The sequence below is a fragment of the Tauraco erythrolophus genome, chromosome 9 (genome assembly GCF_009769465.1).
Source record: "Tauraco erythrolophus isolate bTauEry1 chromosome 9, bTauEry1.pri, whole genome shotgun sequence".
Lineage (NCBI taxonomy): Eukaryota > Metazoa > Chordata > Aves > Musophagiformes > Musophagidae > Tauraco > Tauraco erythrolophus.
In genome coordinates, this window is record NC_141473.1 from 38,686,928 (window position 1) to 38,708,730 (window position 21,803).

General features: G+C 44.8%; 1 protein-coding gene across 2 annotated transcripts in view; it reads right to left on the bottom strand.

The window, feature by feature from the left end:
• Positions 1 to 21,803, bottom strand: part of P4HA1 (prolyl 4-hydroxylase subunit alpha 1) — a 35,040-nt gene that overhangs the window by 9,969 nt on the left and 3,268 nt on the right. For both annotated transcript variants that reach the window (XM_086617040.1, XM_086617039.1), the window contains exons 2-9: positions 17,511 to 17,627; positions 16,503 to 16,599; positions 13,980 to 14,131; positions 11,329 to 11,466; positions 8,567 to 8,806; positions 7,238 to 7,428; positions 6,519 to 6,695; positions 2,546 to 2,616 (exon numbers count right to left, since the gene is read on the bottom strand). In XM_086617040.1, coding sequence (XP_086473166.1) covers positions 2,546 to 2,616; positions 6,519 to 6,695; positions 7,238 to 7,428; positions 8,567 to 8,806; positions 11,329 to 11,466; positions 13,980 to 14,131; positions 16,503 to 16,599; positions 17,511 to 17,598 — 1,154 coding nt within the window. In that variant the 5' untranslated portion in view covers positions 17,599 to 17,627. The remainder of the gene's footprint in view (positions 1 to 2,545; positions 2,617 to 6,518; positions 6,696 to 7,237; positions 7,429 to 8,566; positions 8,807 to 11,328; positions 11,467 to 13,979; positions 14,132 to 16,502; positions 16,600 to 17,510; positions 17,628 to 21,803) is intronic.

Below are 21,803 nucleotides of genomic sequence, written 5' to 3' on the forward strand. Positions count from 1 at the left end.
TCTATGCCCAAAAGCTCTTCTCCAACGGCACCGGTCGGTCTAGTACAAGACACGACAAAGGCTACGTCTCAGTGACACCAGCACTGCACCAGAGAATTCTAACATTGCTTTTCTAAGTCATGGGTCACACGAAATACTGGCATTTTAGTTTAAAAATCTTTCTAAAATGTACTTGATACGTAAATAGTATTAGTAGAGATGCAAGAAGGAGTGGATAAAAGTGCGGAGTGGCATTTCTGAAGTGAAACTTCAACAAGCTATGAGCTCTGACTGGCTGCTAGGAGCAGAGGGGGAAAATAAATAAATAAAAAAACCAGCTTCTTTAAAAAAATTGGTGTCCGAGGGGCTGATCTTACTCTGGTACTGCACACAGCACGGCTCAGTGGTGCTCCTCGAGCTGCTGGCAAGGTGCCCCCTTTATACAGCCTGCCACGTCCCGCACAGCGAACAGTAGCCCTCTCAAAGAGAGGAATGCTGTAATTTAGAAGTGCCTTTGCTAGGAAAGAATGTTTGGAGGGGGAAAGCAGTCATCTATTAAAAAAATAAAGCGAGTGTTTTTTTGGGTTTTCAGGAGCAATGATTCATCTGGAATGCGAAACCGGCTCAGGCAGCTCCAACAGAAAGACGTTTCTAGCCGAGGTTCTGCGAGACGTGCAGTCATGCAGCATTAGTAACAACGTCCTTCTAAAGCAGGCTGGCTTGGGGTTCAGGGGTGGCTTTCACCTCCTGCTACAGACGTAGGCATCCAGTTCTGCTGGAAGTATACGCATCCTAAACAATCTGCACGGGGAGGAACGCAAAGGCAAGGGGAAGCGTGAGAAGGGAAGTCCCCCTCCACCCTCCAGTCCGTTCCCAGCCTCAAAATACTGTGTTCGCTAACTTCGCAGTGTGCCGTGTCCCAGTTACCTGCATGCTTCTTTGCAATGCTAATGCCAGTTCCCAGTGAGTTATGGAATTAAAAACGGTATCTCGGAAAAATCTGGTTTCATTCTGTGAGTTCCTTAGGCACGGTGGAAGGAAGTCCCGGAGCGCCACTGTTTTGAGCACCAAACCTTACACGTTTCGGGGTCTCACTGACCAGGCACTAGACTGCAGGCTCTATGCAGGGCTGGCGGCGGGGGCACCCCACGGACAACGGCTGCCCTCGCTGATGGCGGAACCCCTTGGCGAGGTACGGCGCGCGGCTGACTCCACATGAAAGCCCCAGGAGAAACAGTTATTGTGCCACGTCACAAAGCCAACGAAGAGGTGATGGCAAACGGGATCTGGCTGCACACGTTGATGAGGGCATTGGCTTTCAGCGATGGGCATCCTCTAGAGCTATTTTTCTCTGACTGTGGCATCTGCAATAGTCTCAAGGCGCAACGCTTCCCACTAATGAAAAATCAAAACTCTACATAAGAAGTCCCTTTACCAAGGATCGTCTATTTAAATAGCGGGCAACTACGCATCGCAATTTCAATTAGTAATCTGGCCACCTTCTCCAATTCCTATTATCAGCCCACGGAGTTTGACAGAAACCACGAGGGTATGTTCCAATGGATTAACGAGTTTCTTCAGTAAATGCCCCAGAATGGTCTGCATCACAGAGGGCAAACACTGAGACTGAATAAATGCTTTCCTTAAAATACACAGTCACGGATAACGGAGACAGGACACGGACAGACTTTAAAATTAAAACCCAAAAATAAAAATTAAATGCAACATGTCCAAATACGAAGATGTATGTTCCTAAAGTCATTCTGGAGGGGGCGTGTGGAGGCAGTTTCAAGGAACAAACACGTAAAAGCTCACCAGGCAGTTTCCGAAGGACTCCCCGCTACCTGCGTGCGCTCTGACGAGTAAGCAGAGCTGCGCGTTGCCGGAGGTGCGAGGCAGTTTTCCACGGACAAAAATAAAAGCTTCAACTTGCCGCTACTCACAGCAAGCGTGGCTTTAAGGATCAGGCTTCAGCTACACTGCTTTTCTAGTTTCCATGAGTTACACTCATGCCTGAACCAATGGTCTCCTTGGGATCCAGTATTTTGAAGCACTTTTATCTTTTTAAAGAAATTCATAACTAAATAAAAACCCCTAAGCTATTTAGCCGTTCTAATTTCAGGGGTTTTGGTCAAAGAAGCTGAAAGAACTCTAGTTTTCTACTAAAGCAGCAACTCCTTTCAACCATTTAAACACAGAACTTTTTAAAAACTATCAGCTAGCTTTAGCTTGCTCTGTTCCCACAAACGGCAGCGGCCCCGAGGTTAGCGGCAGAGGCGAGCGACAGCAGCAGCGTTTCCGCCGCTCGTTAGTGCGAGCACAGCTCCGTGCTAACGTCTCAGTACGTCGGTTGCACCACACCAGCCATGCCAAGCAGAAGAGGGCACTTCGTCCTGCCTACTGCTAACACTGCAAACTGGTTTCCATTTCAGCAGACCGCTCGCTTTGTTAGACAACACAACAGTTACACAAATTCCTTATGTGCCCCACGTGTGGAGATGAAGCAGTACAGTCCCAGAACAGACTTCCTCGGACTGGGTGCATCTTCGGAAGACGTTCCCCTTACCTCTTAGAGACTCTGTAATGTGCTGTGGTCAGTTTCCCAGTCTCAGGGTCATGAACAGTAGCACGGCTCAGCTACAAAAAGAGAAAGGACAAGGGCTTACCCACCTAGTAGGCTGCTTTTTTGCCAAGCCACAGGTGTTTGAAAGGGTTCCGATTGGTCTGGATGGTATGCAATGCTCTTCAATTAGCAATGTTAGAAGGGCAACAGAAGCTGTAGCTGCCATGTCCAAATCAAAACAAATTGGTTGGAAAAATTTGGTTAGATTGTCCTTTCACTTTTTTCCTCCTTTTTTTTTTTCTTTCTCCTTTTTTCCTTTTATTTTTCTTTTAAACTAGAGACTTTCTGCAAATAATTTATGATGCTGAGTTTCACAGACAGTTCCTCTTCACCCAGAAGTTTAACCCCTTTCAGAAGTTTGGCTTAACACTGACAGAATGCACGGCCAATCTTTCCTCACCACTACTAAAACCAGGGAGGGGTGGGCAGGGGGTTTCTTTTAGAGCCAGCCAATTTGGGAAAACATTGGCTAAATTCAAGACTCGCAGTACTTCACAGACAAGCTGGAAAGAACCAGGTGCCCACTGAAAACGAGCTTGCGTTCTGCCAAGATTTGAGTCAGCGGGAGGTAAAAAGAGCCCAGGCGGGAGCACGGGATTGTTTCGGACAAGGCTGCGTGACTAACGAACGCCACGCCAGCTGTCACGCACGGTAACGACTTGAAGCATCTCTTACCCGTGCAAAGGCACTTCACGTGGCTCTGCTAGATTTCACGAGGGAAGGGAGGACAAGTGTTGGTTGGCGAGGAGAGCAAGGGGAAGGGAATATCAAAACCCATAAATTCCACTGAAGGTTTTTAGAGCATCACGTAGTTTTTAACACTGATTTTAGAGACCTGCTTCTTCTACAGATCATCGTTTGAGACCAGACACCGAGAAGGCACCCAAAAAAAGGAAAAGAAGAAATCACAATACACCCCCAGAACTTCTAGCTGAAGGAAAAGACTGAGAAACTCAGCAGTAACAGCCTGTTACAGATCTGCAGGTAATAAAGCGGTGGACTACAAAGTCAAAGCTGCCTTTTTAGGCCACCTCTTTTCTCCCCATAATGAGCAGAATCTACGCACTCATTACAGGCCCAAAACGTCTGGCGTGGAGCTCTCTTACCTTTTGCTAATTCTGTAATGTGCCGTCTCCAAGGCTCCCGTTACGGGGTTTGAAATGGTGGCTCGCCTCAGCTGTGAAGCGAACCATCAGAATAGTTGCATTACAAAGCACATACTGCATCACAGCAATCCGACCATTCAGAAGCCTGAGGGGAAATGTCACGCCACGCCACGCAAGCCCCCCGGCCACCGTCTTGCCGTGGTTTTGCTTTTATGGAGGAGGTGGGAACTCAAAGCGGTGATGGGGAAGGACAGGGAGTCTCCAATTTTACTAAAAGAGAGGGGGTTTAGGGGTTTTCAGTGTGTTTGGTTAAACAGAGCGTTAGAGGAGATCAAGTTTTCCAGAAAGTAACGTTTCCATTTGTGTGGCGAGAACAACAGCTGTCTGATTAAAGTAAACTAGGAGCTTTCATGTTCTTCCGATCGCAACGACTGCTGGAAGCAGTACAATGACGGCATGCGTACAATCGGTCCTTTGTTAGCCCTGTCCTGCACATGTAGGATGAGTTTTACAGCTAAACTGAATCCAAGCGACCTGTGGTATTCCATAAGCGACAGATGCATCTAGCCCTACCTTTTGGATTCCTTCTATACCGAAAGCAGCACCGAAGCGAACTCCTTTAACGCCGACTGCTAACGCAAACCGACTGCTGAGTCCACAGGCACGTCTACACTGTATCCCGAAGTTACGCAGAGCGAGAACACTCGGCTCAAGGCCTTCCTTTCCCTCTACTGTGCTCCGTTTACCTGACACCCTCCATCAGGACTCTGATTCAGAACCTTGCGTGCACCATTTAACTTCGTTCACGTACTATCAGACACTATCCATCATTCAGAACTGGAAAGTTTCAGTTGCAGAGCCCGAATTTTGGGAGAAGACCCACATTTTGGGACTCTAGGCACAAAATGGCACGCCGAGTCCCACACTGATTGGAAGCAGGATTTTCCTACTGTTAAGCCAAGTAAATCAAGGTCTCTCCGAGCCTACTAACAAGAACAAGTACTGGGAACTCTTAACATGCCGCCTCTCCTCTCATCCCCTGCAGACGCACATAAGAATCAAGGCACAAACTATCATTCCGGGGACACTCCTGGAGCTGAATAATAAGGCTCCATCCTGCCAGCTTACGCCCCCCAGAGCAGAAGGTGGCTGGGCATGGATCAGACAGCGCTGTCTTCCGAGAGGCAGTGACGGTAACATCCTGAGCACCAGAAAGAGGGAGACAACCTTTCAGCCTTAAAAACCACAATCCTCTTGCTACGCTCGTTACTGAACCCTGCAAGGCCTTGGCCGTAGGAAACGTGTGGAACGCTAACCACATGCAGATGCTTCTACGTTAACGAACTACGAATCTCCAAGTCTTTATCACGAGCCAAACATCCGATCGGAAAACAATTATCTCGGCAATTTCAGAAGTTAAAATCACCATGTCTCAGAGATCCATATAGGTTTCTCTATTTTCAGCACTCAGACTTATTTCTACTCCGTAAAGAAGCGATGCAGTCGTATTCCACAGACGTAATGCCAGAGCCTTGGCAGCGGCGAAGGCGCTTCGTCACCTACAGACGAACAGCCGGGGCTCCGACTCCCAGACCCGCGGCAAGGCTGCCGGACAGCAGAGCAGGGGGAGCTGTGTCACAGGGAAGCCAAGAGAACTGCTTGTACTTCTCACTTACAGTTCAGAATTCGCCTCAGAAACGCAACACACCAGCCTTCAGGAGGCTTTGGAATCACCCTCCGGCTACCTAGCACTCAGTGGCCACGGACAGCCTCATCCTCGACGTGCCCACGGATGCCCACAGCCGCTTTGCTTGGCAGCAGACCAAGCCAACAGTTTCTCCTGTACTTAACGCCCTTATTCACCTCATCTTCGTTTGCTCAGCTCGCTCTGGACAAAAAGCCATTTAGGCTAAAAACAAAGCAAAAAAGCAGGAAAATCATACTGCCACGAGTTCAAATCCTATTTTAGAAGTAACTGGTAACTGACGGAAAAATAAATCAATTTAACTACATCTTCAACACACATCTTGAGAGGCAGAGTCGCACCAACTGGATGCAGAAGGCAACTCCGCCAGTTTGCTGTTTGTCTTGGACGCTCCTGCTATACTCTGACAGCTGAGCCGCGCTGGATTATTCTGCATTCAGAAACAAAAACCTCGGAATCCAGTTTCTGAAGTAGGACTTGATGAGCTGGCATTGTGAATAAGAAGCTGAGTGCCACTGATTAAGTACTGTCCTCTTAAAGCTCTTTCATCTGCAGGCGACTTCAAAGCCCGGGAGACAGAAGTCAGTTTTATACTGAACGGAGAACACAGCCATTCATCCTTGTCTATACAACAACGTGGCATTCCAGGACCAGAGGAACGGCTGCCTTTCCCTAGTCGGCACTCTTCTCCGTGTCACAACTTTGGCAAACACAGGCTTAAAAAACAAAAAACCAAAACCCAGCAAACCAAACAAAAACCAGATGAAAGGTATCCTTCAAGGCAACCTAGCTGCGGTACTGGTTTGTTTTCTGTTGTGGAACGTTCTCCTCCTCATCCGAAACAGCGCGCGCTGAATTTGCGTCCGCCGCAAGAGCCTGGCAATCCTGCGCTGCCGTTACCTGGCTCTCAACTACACACAATTTCCAGCTTCCCCACTGTGTCCTGCAAAGAGCGCGTCCCCAAGAGCTACGAGGTGAGAAAAGCAACGTGTGAGCACGCTGCGCACGCAACCGCATTCAGGAGGAGACAGCATCGCGCACGCTCACACAGAAAACTACACATGGAATGTAAGATTCAAAAGGCAAAGAAACGTAAGGCGTTTACCCTCGGCTTTGCTAGTTCTTTCACAGTTTCGATCTCTTCATCGGAGATGATGTCTAGGAAGCGAACAATTCGAGGTTTGTCCCACTCATCTTCCTGTTTGACCGGGCCCAGGATGTATCTAGGATTCCTGTTTCCGTCGTAGTAGCGGCAGAAGAGTCTTTTTTGTCTCCGAGGAGTCTGAAAGCAAAGCGGAGCAAGAGAAAAATCAGAGAGCTTCCATGTGACGTTAAACGTTTCTAAGAAACAGAAGATGTCCTGAGAACAAGAGATGGGAACAATTCACTCCCCCACCTTGCTGTTACGTTACAAGTTAAAGAGACGCTTCGAGTTTCAGAAATCGGTACTTTCAGCAAATTGATTTTCCTCTGTAATACTGCAACAAGCAGTACTGTACACAGTCCTATTCAAAGCAATTTTATCCCTAAAAACCCACCCTCATTCCAGACCGTACGTAAATCTCGACTGCCGGCACCCTTACTCAGTTCATTACAGTTATGTAGTGTATCCAAGTCAGTGCGCTGTGCCCGCGGCAGTACTGGTTTTTGTCAGTTGGACAGAAGGAAACGGGGCAGAAATCCAACACGTGCTAACCACCCACAGTTCTACACGCTCGGCCAACTGCTGCAACAACCTCCTCGCTCTCGCGCCACACAGGAACTCCTGACACTGTTTTGTTACGGTTAATTTCATACGTTCGAAAACAGTCTACTCCACTTTACCATTTTGAGACCCTCCCCGCGGCACAGCATTTCGTACTTCCTTCTCTCGGGCAGGTAATCCTTTTTCTTAACCTCAGTTTCCTTCTCCATCTGGTCTTCTGAATCCGTACTGGACTTATTTGCTTCTTTTTCTTTAGCCATGATATATTCAAAATATTTCATGTTCCCATTTGCTCTTTGATGTTCAGGATCTATTGACAAAGAAACAGACAAGTATCACTGGAAAGTTTCCGGCTTGTGAAAAAGTATCCAGAAGAGGCTATTTACAAAAAGAAAAAGAAAACAGATGCACACTACTGCTTCCCAAACAGAAATTAGAAACATCCATTCTGGTTCAAGAGCACTGGCGGGATGCGCTGGAAGCGATGCTGGCCTGCAGCATGCACGTATCCTCACTCATCTGCAGGAACGTACACGACAAGCTTTCAGAGCTAAGTTCAATTCATTTGCAGCTGAGAAACTGCTTACTGTGAGGCCAAGATCCTCAGCAGGCACAGGGGTCCAAGCACTAAAAAAAGAGTTTGGTCATTCCAGCCAATCTCACCAGCAAGGGAGAGACAAGGGAACGGGACAGGGAGAGAGCTGGGACAGCATGGCTGGCTTTAAACCTAAAAACTTCCCTGACAGGAATTAAGATTTCTGGTGATAAAGCTTTTCACAATCACTAAAAGCTTACAGAATTGGCTTCAGTTCATCAACAAATGGTTCTCACTAGCCTTTGCTATATTAAGTTTAGTTCTGAACTTCCCAAGGAATCCTTTACACAGTCAATCAGTGGGATGAATACTTTTCGTATTTCACAGAACAGGCAGAATCTTAGCTCGCTATACTGCATTCTATATTTCGTGTTTTCCAAAGTTTTTAATCTCAAGTACCCTTAATTTGCGTTTAAATAATCTGCAGACATTTTGGTCTCGCCCATTCAGTATCAATTTCATTAATTTTGTTCTTGCCTGTAGCCGAGAGGAAGCCATCTCAGCACAGGAAAACAAGATGTAGTAAGAACCAAATTTCGGGCAGCAGTGACTAGGACGGGTAAGTGGTGAGAAGCCAGCAGCAACAGGAGGCAGAAAATACTTCGACAGAAAGGAGCAATCCTTAACCATGACACTTTCAGACATGGAACTTGAGACTGTAATTGGTCATCTAAAAATATGGTAGCAAAATACGATTGGTGGTAATACAAGTCTTATTTTACAGAAAATTACACAATATGTTAACGGTAACATCAGCGACGATCCATTTTAGAGATCCACATACGAGTCAGAAGCAAGACCGCGCTGCTCCGGACACATCCGTCGCTGGCACCTGCGGATCTCTTTCACGTACCCAGTTCCAGCAGGCGCTTGGTGAGCGTCATGGCTTTGCCCAGATCTCCCTGCTGATACACGGCGTAACTCAGGTAGTCCAGAATGTAGACTTTATCTGCAGAAGACACTTCTCCCTCATCCAGCTGTTTCAGAGCTTGTTCCATCCAGAGCTCGGTGTGGTAGTAGTCAGCTTCAGTGTAGGCAATCTTTCCCAGCTCAAAGCAATCTTCAGCTGTTAAAAAAGATTTGTGCTTCACGCCTGTATTCAAAACAAACAAACAAAAATAAACAGAATTCCAGACCAGGCTTCAGAGTAACATTCAGTTATTTCTTATCCTTCACAGCACAGCTTATTTCTGTTATTCCACACTTCCCTTCTGTGGTGGCTATTTGTTGAAGACTCGGTTTAAGTATCTAAAGCCTGTAAATCCTTGGCAGAACACGAGTGGTCTGATGCAGCTTTCCATTGCCAGAATACCAGCAACTAGCTAAATGCTTTTACCATCAGTGGAAAATAAAATAAACTAACCCTTCCTTCTTCAAAAGCCCAAACTCTTTGAGCAAGAGCACTAGTAAGCCAAATACCAAGTTTCAGATATCTGTTTTCAAAGATGTTGCGTTATCGCATTCAAAACCAAGCACATCTTGTTAGCGACAGCTTAGTGCGGGAGGAAAAAGAAAACATCAGTCAGTAAATTCCCAGCTGCTCAAGATTTTTGCAGTCAGTCATTTTTAGAAACATTTGAAGAGACCTCTGAAAGATTAAAGCACTAGTAAGCAAATTGCAGATTCCTATTTTTGCCCCTGTAAATTGAGGCTCGCTGAAAAACCAAATTTAATCTTGTAAAAATGAAACAGGACCTGCCAGTTTTACGGCTAAAATTACACTCCCGATTACATCTTAATGCATCCTGAATTTCTAACAGCAGCTCCCACAGCTGTGTTCAAACAGGGGAATCCTTCAGCCGAAGACATGCCTTAAGAGATTAAATAGCTGCAGAGACGAGTCCACAAAAAGCAGCATCCCCTAGAACAACTTTTGATCCTGCTCGCTGATCAAACACCTCGTGGTCCACCCTGTGATGGCCAGTGACTTCAGGTTTCTGACCCTGAAGTTGCACACTCTAAAATAATGCAAAGATTAGGGAATCGAGCGTGGTGGTGGTGGAGTGCTCTCGGAAAGAGATCCTCTGGAGTGGCTAACAGGTTGCAGGGCTATAGCACGGTACATTTAGGAGCAATGTAACATCCACATGTGGAAAGGCAACTCCTGAAAGGCTGCTTAACACGGCGATCAAGTAAGGCTGATAATGAACATGAAGAAACAGCACAGCCTGTAACGCAGGAAAGAGAACGAATAAGCAGCATGACAGTAGTTAAGATTCTGATCAAAACTTGGCGACCCGGCCAAACAGAAATTCCCTGAGAAAGAGGACAAAGAGCACCGACAAGCCTGCAGGATGTTCCCCTCCAGAGCTCTGAAGGGACCAGCCTACTCTCTTTTCTACGCTGGAACTTTTGGGTTCTGCAGTGACACATGATTACACACAGCCTGGACAGCTTATCGCTTCCGTCCCCCCGAAACACTTTGTCTTGTATTTTTGTGCTGGTTTAAGAAAACAAAAATGAACTGCTTCTTGTAGTAGCACCGATCTGTATGTCTTTGAGGCAGTCTTGAACTAAACCCAAAAGCAAGGTTATACATCATAACATATAAAGCCAATTAGCCTAATTTCATTAGGCATCTGACCACAACGAGCACTTGCAAAAACACAGGCGGATTGCATGGAGTTGATTTTCTGCCAGTTGGCGCAGCACTATTCTCCAACAGAGGAAACAAGGAAAACTCAGCAGAGTCTTCTAACATGAAAGAAGTGTCTTCTCCTGCACATAAGCCTATTAAACGTTACCTCAGGTAACGCTACATAAGCTCCAGCCTGTGCATGCGCACGATACGCCCTCTGCCTTTTGGTTTTCAGTTTATGTGCTCCGTGAAGTCCAAGCTCAAAGAAACTTCCATCATTCCCAATGCAAAAGGTTCATCGTATCAGTGAGAGGGAGGGGGCTAAGATAAACCCTAGAACTGCTTTGTTAAAATGCACTACATTGCGCAATAAAACCAAGTGTCTGCCAGCACACAACTACTTCGACGCAAGGAAAATCCTCGCCCCAGGCAACATTTTATTGCTACTGATTTTTTTATTAAAAACTATTAACACTAAATTATCTTACCATAACTAGAAGGAAGATACAGACCTCAACTAAAAAGAAGCTTTCAAGTTCTAGCACAAGCAGAAAACGAGCATGTGAGCAGAGGGAAGAGAACGACAGGACAAAGGAGAGTCTCGATTCAGAATGAAACTTGTGTTCTGTGCAGGGTGCATCACCCACGTGTGCTCGGGCAGCGTGCTGGCAGAGGCCAGCCCACCAGGCAGGGGAGCCAAGTGGATCTAGTTTTCAGCAGAACTACCACAGCAACAGACCCGACAGCGTGCCAGGGCGGGTCGGCTCTCCCGGGGTTCCTCTTCGCCAGCACAGCCTGAAGCAACAGGTTTCTCTCTCTTGAGGTGTGGCAGAATCAAAACCGACACCTACGTCGACCTGTGTTCAACAACCCACATCACGCCACACTTCATAAATTCTTCGCTAACTCAAACGTTTTCCTGTTGTTACTTTCACACTACGGAGTTAAACAAGATGGGACAGAGTCGCATGATTTGTAATCGGGACATTCAGGAAAAGTTCACAGTGTCTTCTGAAAATAACATCCATGACTCTTACCTGGAAGATTGCCTCTGGAGAGGGTGTCTGTATCCAAATTGTACGTGTCTTGAAGCCGCAAGAGGGCTTTTGCTGCACCAGTCTGATCCTCATCGTTTGGGAAAAACTGCCGCTGGATAGTCATGTTGGAGATAAAGCCTAGGAAAGACAGGGAAACACTTGGCCTCCTTTGTCCCGAGAATTCTAGAAACTCTACGCATGAAACAACTCCCTGCTCCGAGGAAAGCTAACATTTCTGGAAAGGCCATTAAAAAGTCAGGAAGAGCTATTAGCCCTGCAGAGCACCAACAAACGGTCTAAGTTTGTTTCTAAAGGACAGGAGAACCCCTTTGGTTTCATGCAGAAACTATTTTTGTCTTAACAGATTATAAAAAAAAAAAGTTAAGTACAACAAAAAGACCACCCCCACATGGAGAACAGTACAGATCATATAATGGTAGTTTTTACAACCATTCCACTCAATTGCCTTCCAAAAGGCTTTTCATTGAGTAATATGAAATTTACAAATTATTTAGAAGGGGAAAAAACCAAACAGTGATAAAAATAACAGCGTAAGGATTAAGGTTGGGCAATACAAAAGCGAAAAGCAAAGATGCTGACGTCTAACTGCAAACAGTTTCTGACAAGACTTTAGGCAACGAGGCAGCCACTCTGAGCCTAACTGCTTTCTGTGGACTCGGGCATTAATAGTTACACAGAAACTTGAGAAACAAAGTTAAAAAGGTTTCTCGAGATGCACCTTCACGCAGTTCTGAACTGAACCCGAGACACATGTTGAAAAGTTAGCATTCCAATCTTCTTGTGAAAAGAAAGCAAAGCAACCGGCAAAAAGAAAAACTAGGGGGCTTGGGGGCTCTTTAAAGAGGCAGAAGGGTTACATTTATGGAGCAAAAGACAAACAAGTTCTATAATGCCAGACAACATCCTCTCTAGGAACTGTTCCCTGGTCATTAGAGCCACATGTCACCATCTCCCCTGTTACAAAAGGTTCCTACTCCTCTCTGGTGAGCACACACCCAACCACTGCTCTTGCTGTTACTGGAAGGGCCCTCCTGTGGAGCCAGTGCCACTTTTTTTTCAGAAAAGCAACATTTCTCCTTGACAAACTCTTTTGCCCAGAGATCCAGAAGCCCAAGTTTTACAATGTTAACTAAGGACAGTGCCAATACCATGTTTAAGTTCACCTAATATCTACCATTAGAAAACTAAGCAACATGACCAAAATCAATCAAAGCGTAGTACACAACACTCAGCTGAAAAACCATCCAAAAAATAACTAACTAGCCAAATTTGCCATTTTTGCCATACTTTAGTAGTCCTTTTTACCTATTCAGATCTAGTAACGCTATCAGTTTTATGGAAAGGTGTTCCTGCTTTTAAAAAGGAGGAGAAACGGAGAAGGAGGTGCTGAGCTCTTCTCCCTGGGATCCAGGGACAGGACGGGTGCGAATGGTTCAAAGCTGCACCAGGGAGTTTAGACTGGACAATAGGAAGCATTTGTTTACCGAGAGGGCGGTCAAATCCTAGGAACAGGCTTCCTGGAGACGTGGTCGATGCCCAAGCCTGGCAGTTTGGACAATGCCCTTACCACACTTCAACCTGGCCAGCCCCGAATCGGTCAGGCAGTTGGACTAACGATCGTTTCAGGTCCCTTCCAGCTGAAATAGTGTGTTCCGTTCTATTAATAAAACTACCGTATCCTTTCACTCCCATGCATCCTTTCTTTGACAACACCATGCCTCCCCAAGACTTTCCTTTTTCCTGACAATTTTTTTAAACAAAACAGTCCATATTTTTCTTTCTTTCCTTTTTTTTTTTCCCCTTTCCATTCAGAAGAAGGGCTTGAGATGCACAGGTCCAGACTTCCGGCTAGCAGGTGAAGAACCTTTTCTGTTGGCATGTTCAGTTCCTCACAGCAACAAGCAGGAAGCTGAACGTGCTGAATCCTTACCAGAGACTGACCCTGGCTCTTCTTTGAAAGCTCCACGTTTTTGTCATTTTTTACTACAAACCTACATCTCATGTTAGTTAGCTGTTGAGAGGTCAAATATCATCATCCCAGCCTCCTTGCTGCTACGCCTCTTTCACAGTCCATGATTTTATGTCCTGCTCCCTACTGAGGAGTTTCCACTCCCGCTGAGGAAAAGAGGCAGCAAAGTGCTTACTGCCCTAATTCACATCAGTTCCACAAACGCTCCGTCTCAGCCAGCATTGGGGTTTGGAACCATCACACCTTAATAGCACTGAGCATACCAGCAGCAACACCACTTGACCGTACTCAAAGACAGGCTCACATGCGTTTCACTCTCAAGAGTTTTGTTCCTGTTTTTCTCTTCAATGGAGTCATCACACTTAGAGATGAAATTTCCTAAAATACTAGTTTGCAAAAAAGTGGGAGAGTACATGAAGCAAGCCCTGATCCTTTGCAAAATTAAAGCATCCAAGGAGATTATTCAGTTTAAACATCACAGTTTTTCTGATTTGTTTTAAAGCTCAAATGACAGCAAAATGACAGATCTTCTAGGATTCTTTTTTATGAAGGCATCTCAAAAGCAGACTCACAAATCTAATTCAAACCATGATATGTGAAAGACATGGTCAAGTAAACGCAATTATGATGTCATCTTTGTCCTTACTACAGGCACACTTACCGTCTGACATGTCCTTCAGAACCAGGCTCTCCAGCTCACCCCACTCTGTGTTAAGCCGTTTCATCAACTTAAACGCATTCACAGGGTGTCCCAAGAAGCCCTCTGGGTCTTTCGTAGCAGTATCCGTCAGCTGATCCAATTTCTCTGCCCACCTACAGCGAAAACACACCTTCATTAAAGTCTCGTGTGAAAGCCTGCCAATGCACTATAAAACTGATTTCAAGCTACTCAACAGTCTTTGCTAATAAAAAACCCAACAAACTGCAAGTTTTTACATTATCTATATATAAAGCTCTCCTAGAAGGAACAAAAGGGGCTTTTTTCTGTGGGTTCTTGTTGTTTTTTTTTTTAAATCATCTTCCTCAGCTGCAGCCTAATTTTTATGTTGCTCTTGCAGTCTTTGTTGGAACACTGCTGAACAAACTCTTTCCTACAAATACCAAATGCAGCATGCCAGCAGACCCGTTATGAGCTTTCATGCAGAACTAATAAAAACCAAAGTTTTACCCACATTTTTTATTTGTTTTTTTTATCCACATCTTTTATTTTTAAATACACTTTTTCCTCAAGTTTCCAAAAAGGCAGTTCAAATACAGAACGCTTGTCTCAAATTATTTTACTTTTAGACCCACATCTACGATAAGCTCCTTGCCTCCCACCACAAAACTGCCTCCCATATTGTAAGCTTGTAGTAAGCACTGTGTAGTTCTCACGCTCCCAAACGAGGAGCCCAGATCAACATTCCAGTGTCCACGACTCTAACGCGCTCCGAAACAAGCACGCCTTTCAACAACTACTGTTGTTCATGTATTGTTTTAATGGAAGCCACGTTACAACCCCCTGAAAACAGGATAAATTAACTTTAAAAAAGCCACACCCCACAGAGAATACCAAACATGACCACCAATGTAAACCATACAAAACCTGTAGCCTGGAGGGAACTCTCTGTGAGCTGCAATCCAGCTCATTCCAGAATCTGGTCTGCCTGCTTTACCTGAGACAGGTGGATGCTTACAACTGTCAAAGGTGCCACTGTTTGCATTCAGTCTTCCACACTGTCTTTAGTTGTTCTCCTACGCTCTGAAAGCCTCTGTCTGGGTTCTCGCCAGCAACAGCGTGAGTGAAGGGGCTCCCTCCAAAACGGAGTGCCCAAAGTGCTCCTGTGGACCAACGCCAGCTTCCAGCAAGCCCAAGGCTGAAGAAATCAATTTTGACAAATCGTGCGTTCGCACTGCACATGGTCAAACCCATCGTACCTTTCCCACCGCGCGACTATCAAAGCTCATGAGGAGCTCAAAGTCACTGCAACCGTGAGCCACACCACAAAGCCAGAAGCTCTTTCAAGTAGTTTCTGTTTCATAAAAGCCTCCACCACCCGCCACCCACAAGGTGTGGGCCATCCTCCGCACTTCAGTGAATTACCAACTTTCACTGAGTTTAAGTCAACGCGAGCGACCGATATCCTTCAGCCAAAGTACAGAGCCCAAACTCAGACGATGCTGGCGTTTTTTCCAGGTTCTTCTATCCCTCTGCGACAACCGTTTTAGCTTTCCTGACCTGACCACCAGCACCTCCATTAGAATAAAAACAGCTGCAATGCTTATATAATAAACTGTATTTACACGCTTTGGGATGTCCCATCAGCACGCTCCCATCTTAATTTGTAGCTGTCAAGAATATACTCGTAACATTCCAAACCTATGAACAATTCCAACTCTGTACTTTAAGTGATAAAAAGAAATACAGTCCAACAGAACTATCTTTCTTCCTGGATGGTAGAATGTAACACACAAAGTCTAAAATAAAATTCATGCATCTATCTGAAACTGTTTAAACATCCCCTTGACAGATTTATACACGTTTTTGGAAGCCAGGAAACCATCCTGTTAAGTGGTACAAAAATTTTTATTTCTAGATCTGACAAAATCTGACATATTGGGCTCTGGTCCTCACACCTGTGGAGCTGAGCAACACAGGAACAGCAATAGTCATGTCTCCTGTTATTTTTCAAAGCAGTAAAGAAGTTTTCTTTTGCTTTATTTTACTTTTAAATGTAAATAGAGCATGTAGAAAGAGACTCTGCTCTTGTAGGGGGTTATTACTATTCACTCATTAGCCACTCATGAATGATACAGCCACACCAACACTTTTTAGAGCTTTTAAATCTCAGGTATCATTGCAGTCCTTGTAAGGCTCATCTGGAGACTTCTTGGGTTTTAGTTTCCACTAAGCAAATTGTCACTGAAAGAACTACATCCCCTTGGGAATTACGTGCAGGCAGGAATCCTAAAGTGAAGGTATCATACAGAAAGGGCGTCGATTAGATTTCATCATTAGAAAGCTGCACAAAACAAACCAATGGCTCGGCGATAATAACTTAGGACAAAAACCCGGCACAAATTGCTAGTTTAAGCTTTGCCTCAGAGGAAAAATTCCACAAATTTAATCAGCCTTGGAAAGCACTTTTTACATAAGGGTAGACTCAAATTATTAACTATTAGCATTACGAAACAAGCTGCTTACTTCTTGATCTGTTCCAGCTTGCTTTCTTCTGCTTTGATGTAATCTTTCAGCGACACCACCAGATCTTTTTCTGTGTTAATTAAGTCTGTCATATGACCTAGAAAACAAATTAGTTTGGTTAGACAAGGAGAAACCAAAAAAGCCCTGAGAACTGAGAATAGGGGTGTTCTTCCTCTCTTCTACTTTCTTCCCCTCTTCAACTCCTTCTTTCTCAAAGTCCTTCTGCATTTACTTAAATAATTCTGAAGAAATATTAGAGTAAGGCCTTTTATTTATTTTGAAGGAGAAAATCTCATGTTGGACCAAGCCTGTTGCCATGGAAATTAACATAATATCACATATTTATTATTAGAACTAATTTAGGATCATTTGAAAAAGCAAGTAGGTTGCAACAGAGTAGTCTTTCATCTAAGCATACATAATACAGAGCAAATAAAGACAAAGCTACAGAAACAGACAAAGACTTCGTGTTTGATATACAATGCTAATCCAGCTTCTTATTTTTAAGATTACATGCAGGACTTCAATGGGTCTCCTAACAGACTCTGTTATTAATTAGTAACTGCTTCATTTCCTGCAAGGAGGCAGCTGAACTGGTTCACCACGAAGTGATAAGAGTCCACATCTTCAGCTGTGTCACAGGCCACCAGAATCCAAGAGAGTATGCTGACATACTGGTATCATTATGTACCCTCAACAGCTGTTTGACTTGCTTCTATGCACGTGCAGCAGCCCACACCAAAATTTGGGTTAAAATCCGGTACCTACAAGAACACATAACGAATACTAAGCCCAGTCTGGGTCATTAGATTAACTGGACTAACTCAAAGCACGTATCTCCCAAAAGAACGAAGTCAGTAAGGTCGTAAGAACTCGTAAAGGGATTTAGTTCTGTACCAATTAAAGCCTTGCACTCCATTAACACTAACACATCATTGCAGAATCAATTTTGAGAGCTGGCAAAAAATTCTTGCAGCTGTGCAGCATACACACCAAAGGATGTCTTACCAATGGACGTGAAGAAGTCTGTATGGGCATAAGAGAAAGGCAGCAGAAGTCCAAGGGCTACGGTACACCAAATCTTGTTGAATGCCATAGTTCAATAGCTGTCACCTCACCACGTACCTGCGAAAGAAACAGAAAGGAGGTAAAACATCCCTATTCAGCAGAGACTTGAATCTACCTTCAAAAGAGACAGTTTATGCTCTTGGGGCTGCCACTAGTTCTTGAGGCAGCAGAATTTCATCAACAGTTCTACTCTTGATCAGGTAGAGCAGCGCTCACAGAGGACTGACACGTTCTGCAGGCTTTCTCACACTTTTGGTTTGTGTGGCAAGAGAATAAAGTATAGCTTGGAGAAAGGGTCTTCACAAGCACTCTTCATCTTTCTGACATCTAAGACACACTGCAGGTACAGCTGCTTCACAAGAAGTACCAAAAAAACAAGACCAAAAACTGAAAAAACCCATAATACCAAGTTAAAATACATATTATCAAGTTCATCCACCCAATGGAAAAAAAAAACATTTCCTTTGATCTGTCAAAAACATGCCAGTGGAACAGGTCTAAACAAAACCCTATGCAACCAGTGTCCGCTCCTGCTCGTCAGCCTCCACCACGAAGCCAGTCTCCATATCTGGCACAAAAGGTTTCTCCATCGGCTGCTTCACAGTTAGTCCCTGAATGAGTCCATAGCAGGCTTCCAGGCAGCACTTTCTCTTACAAACAGCTGCCAAGCTCTCAGCCCTTCAAGATTCTGAACTCTTTTAACAGACTAGGACTTCCTCACTACTGCATACTTTAAAAGTAATTATGCTGTCTTGGAATTCGCAAGATTTTACTTTTCTCCTGCTCAGAAAAATTAAAACAACTGCACGTACTAACAGAAACTGTTTTACAACTCTTCCAATGGCAAGACAATTAATGAAGAAAAAAAAAAGAAAAGAAAAGAAACATCACAAAGCAAGTCCAGCTACAAAGTGGCTTGGCCTATTTAGGAAGGAAAGCAATATGCTTCTGATCGAGTTGACAGCACTGGTGACAAACATAAAAACCAGGCATGCCATTCACACAAGGTGTAAACAACAATCAGGACAGTGCAGAAGTCACACCCAAAGGAAAATCACCCCGCTCTCAAGCGGAGGCATTAACAGGAAACACTCCCTTGACTCCAGAGCGCAGAATCTCTCCTCCTACAGCACCTGAAGGGCCAGGAAGCAGTTCCCTCCTCGCCTTTCCAGCCCTGGCACTACAGAAAGAGCAGTACTTGGGTTTAGATTCACTGCCTCTTGGACAGGGCAAGCACAGTTTCGCTGGCACTAACAGGAACAGCAGGAAACTCATGCGAGCCTAGAAAAGCACCACAATCTCCAACTCTTGTAAATCATCTCAAACCTGCACAACCAAAATCGAAGGGCTGAAACATTCTGACACATTCACCAGCAGAAAGTAAGTTGGAGAGTAAAATTTTGGAGAGAGAAGCCTGGAGCACTGCTTTCCCCCCTGCTCTGAGTCAGGCACCTCAGCCTCACCAATGCTTTAAAGCAGCCCTCGTGTCCGCAGCAGTGTCCCTCACCCTCCTCCTCCTTACATGCTTGTCCCCTCCACAAGCAAAATCAGACTATTTCAAATGTAGCCAATCTAAGAAAATTCCCCCCAAACGCTCATTTCGCCCTGGTTCAGTGCTGACACAGTTCACTATATAGCCACGTAACATTCATGCTAGTACAAGAGGGCAAACTGGGAGGCAGGAACTGGCAGCCAAAGGCAGCAAAGGATGGCAAAATTGTTGTTTCTGGTAGCAGCACAGGTTTAATCCGTTTATGAAACTCCAGGCCTAAACACAATGAAGAAACACACAATCTTCCGGCCAGCCTGTAAGACCTAACCTAATTTTCAACATAAACAAGGGATCCCGGTGAGGTCTATACAACTGCACCTTCCTCTTCTGTGACTAATGTCAGTCTCATTAAGCAATAGCTCTAATTGCTGTAAATTAATGGGTCACATCCGGAATCAAGTTTTCTTGCTGGACTTCCCTCTTTACTTAAAAGATGCTGTATGTGCAAGAACACTGATGTTTACCTGCATTCTTATCAAAAACACTGCTCGATTCACGTTTTGCTCTGCAGAACGCGGAGTGCCTCCTGCTCATTCAGCACTCGAGCTAACACATCCGTGAATCAATTACAAAGCACAAACTGTTCTACTACACTATAAATATTTGCTAAACATTATGAGTGCTCAGGATTCATTGAGCTATTTGTTTACTGCACCCAGTGAAACACAGGGAAAGCTCCAGAAAGTTTACTTTTTGCTATTAATCAACACGAAACTTTTCTAAAACACAACAAAAAAAATCACCAAAAAGGTGAATGAGAAAGTTCCCTCCTCTCCACCTCTGGCTCTCAGTGAGAGTCTTCCACCTCGCACGATAGAACGATGCCATAAAGCCTGTTTGAGCACCATGCTTTGGCAAGTTTTTCCTCTTCTCTACCTGCCTTTAGAGCCTGCTCCAACACCTGGCTGTCTCCAAATGCAGCTGCAGCCCCCTTCCCTCCTCACACCTTCACAGGCACGCAGCAGAAGGAGCGAGTGGCAACGGTCAGAAACTGCAACGAGGGCAATTCTAAGCAGGTACAAAGAAAGCTTCTCGCGGTGACAGCGATCAGGCACTAGAAGAGGTTGCCCAGAGAAACTGGATCTCCCATTCTTGGAAGAATTTCAAAACTAAATGGGACAAGCCCGCGTGCAGCCTAACCTAACCTCCCAAGCTCACCCAGCTTCAAACAGGAGGTTAGACTAGACAACATCCAGAGGTCACTTCCAACTTCGTTTTTCTTTCCTCTCACAGTCTCCAGCTTTTCTGTCAATTTGCAAGGACTCAGGCTCCCATAATAGCTTTCAGCCACCCAAGCTCACTTCCCTCCCAGCCAGAATTCAAAGCTGGAAGGAGAGCCCAAGGCAGCGGCCAGCCAAGCTTTCACTGCCCTAACAGCAGTTGCTAAGTAGCACGGGTTTCAAAACCACTGCAGAAAGATCAGCTACAGGTTCCCAAATCAAAGAAAATAAAGCTCAGTTAAGATAGGCACTGGAAATCTCTTAGATGCATGAGCTGCCAAATAAGTAGGCTTAATTTCTTCCTGTCAGTGACACGAAGCAAAACAAGATGAAAATCCTCTCTCCATTACTGCTGTCAGTCTGTCTCTCCTCCTCAGCCGTGCCCCTCAGGCAGACACAGACAGCAGCTGAGCATCCTGGAGAGGAGGGAATCCACTGCCCACACACACAAGTGGGAGTCCGGCTGACAGCTTTAACATAGGAGCTTCCCAGCTTTCCCCGAGAAGTATGTTTGCTAAGCTTTGAAGGAGTAAAACATGGTAGAGCAGGAAAAAAAAAAAAAAAATCAATGGGGAAAAAATAGCAAAGAACAAACAAACATTAAGATACAAGTGAAACAAAGCAGCAGTTAGACAAATGACAGCGGCAAGGGCGGCACAGGATTCCCAGAACAGCGGGGGTACACAACAAATGCCATTTCAAACGATGAAACTTAGAAGGGGGGTTTTAGAGGACTTTTAAAGAGTTCAGCTCTGCTCCACAAGTCGAAACAATCTGCAGGAGTCACAGGAGAGTGGACGCGCACGTAGCATCCACGCAAGCAGAAAGAAAAGTGAAGTTAATACAAACTACAGAGAGTGATATGACCTCACAATAATCAAAGTCATGTTAATCAGTGACCGAAGACTGAAGTGTTTAAGTGAGGATACTTATTACACAAGTCTCCTCACTGCCAATTCCAGGCTCCAAGGTGCTCACCAGGATCCAGAAAACAAGACAGAAACTGGAAACTGAGGGTGTACTTCAACATGGAATTATTCTAGAATAGCTCTAACTTAATTCCAAAACAGCTTATTTAGGTAAGAATTAAGTGATCTACTCAAAACTAAACCTGCTGCAGGCCTGGAGTCAAAACTGTATCACCAAGATCCTCAACTATTGATGTAAATACTGGTCCACTCTCAACAATCTTAACTGCATCCCACTGAATGTTAAAAAAAATAAAAACATAAGAAAAAGAATCTGTTAAACTGAGCTGAATTTACAGGGGGAGAAGAGAGCAGCACCACAAACGACAGCTGCTCACTGCACTAAACTTCTCCTGTCTCAAGGACAACTCAAGCTATAGTCTTATGACACAATGTGACTGGAAACACTACTCAAAACGAAAGAACTTTCCCAGAACAAGTACTACCAAAAACATTTAGCTGTGATCACTGCTTAACAGCCTCACAGGACAGA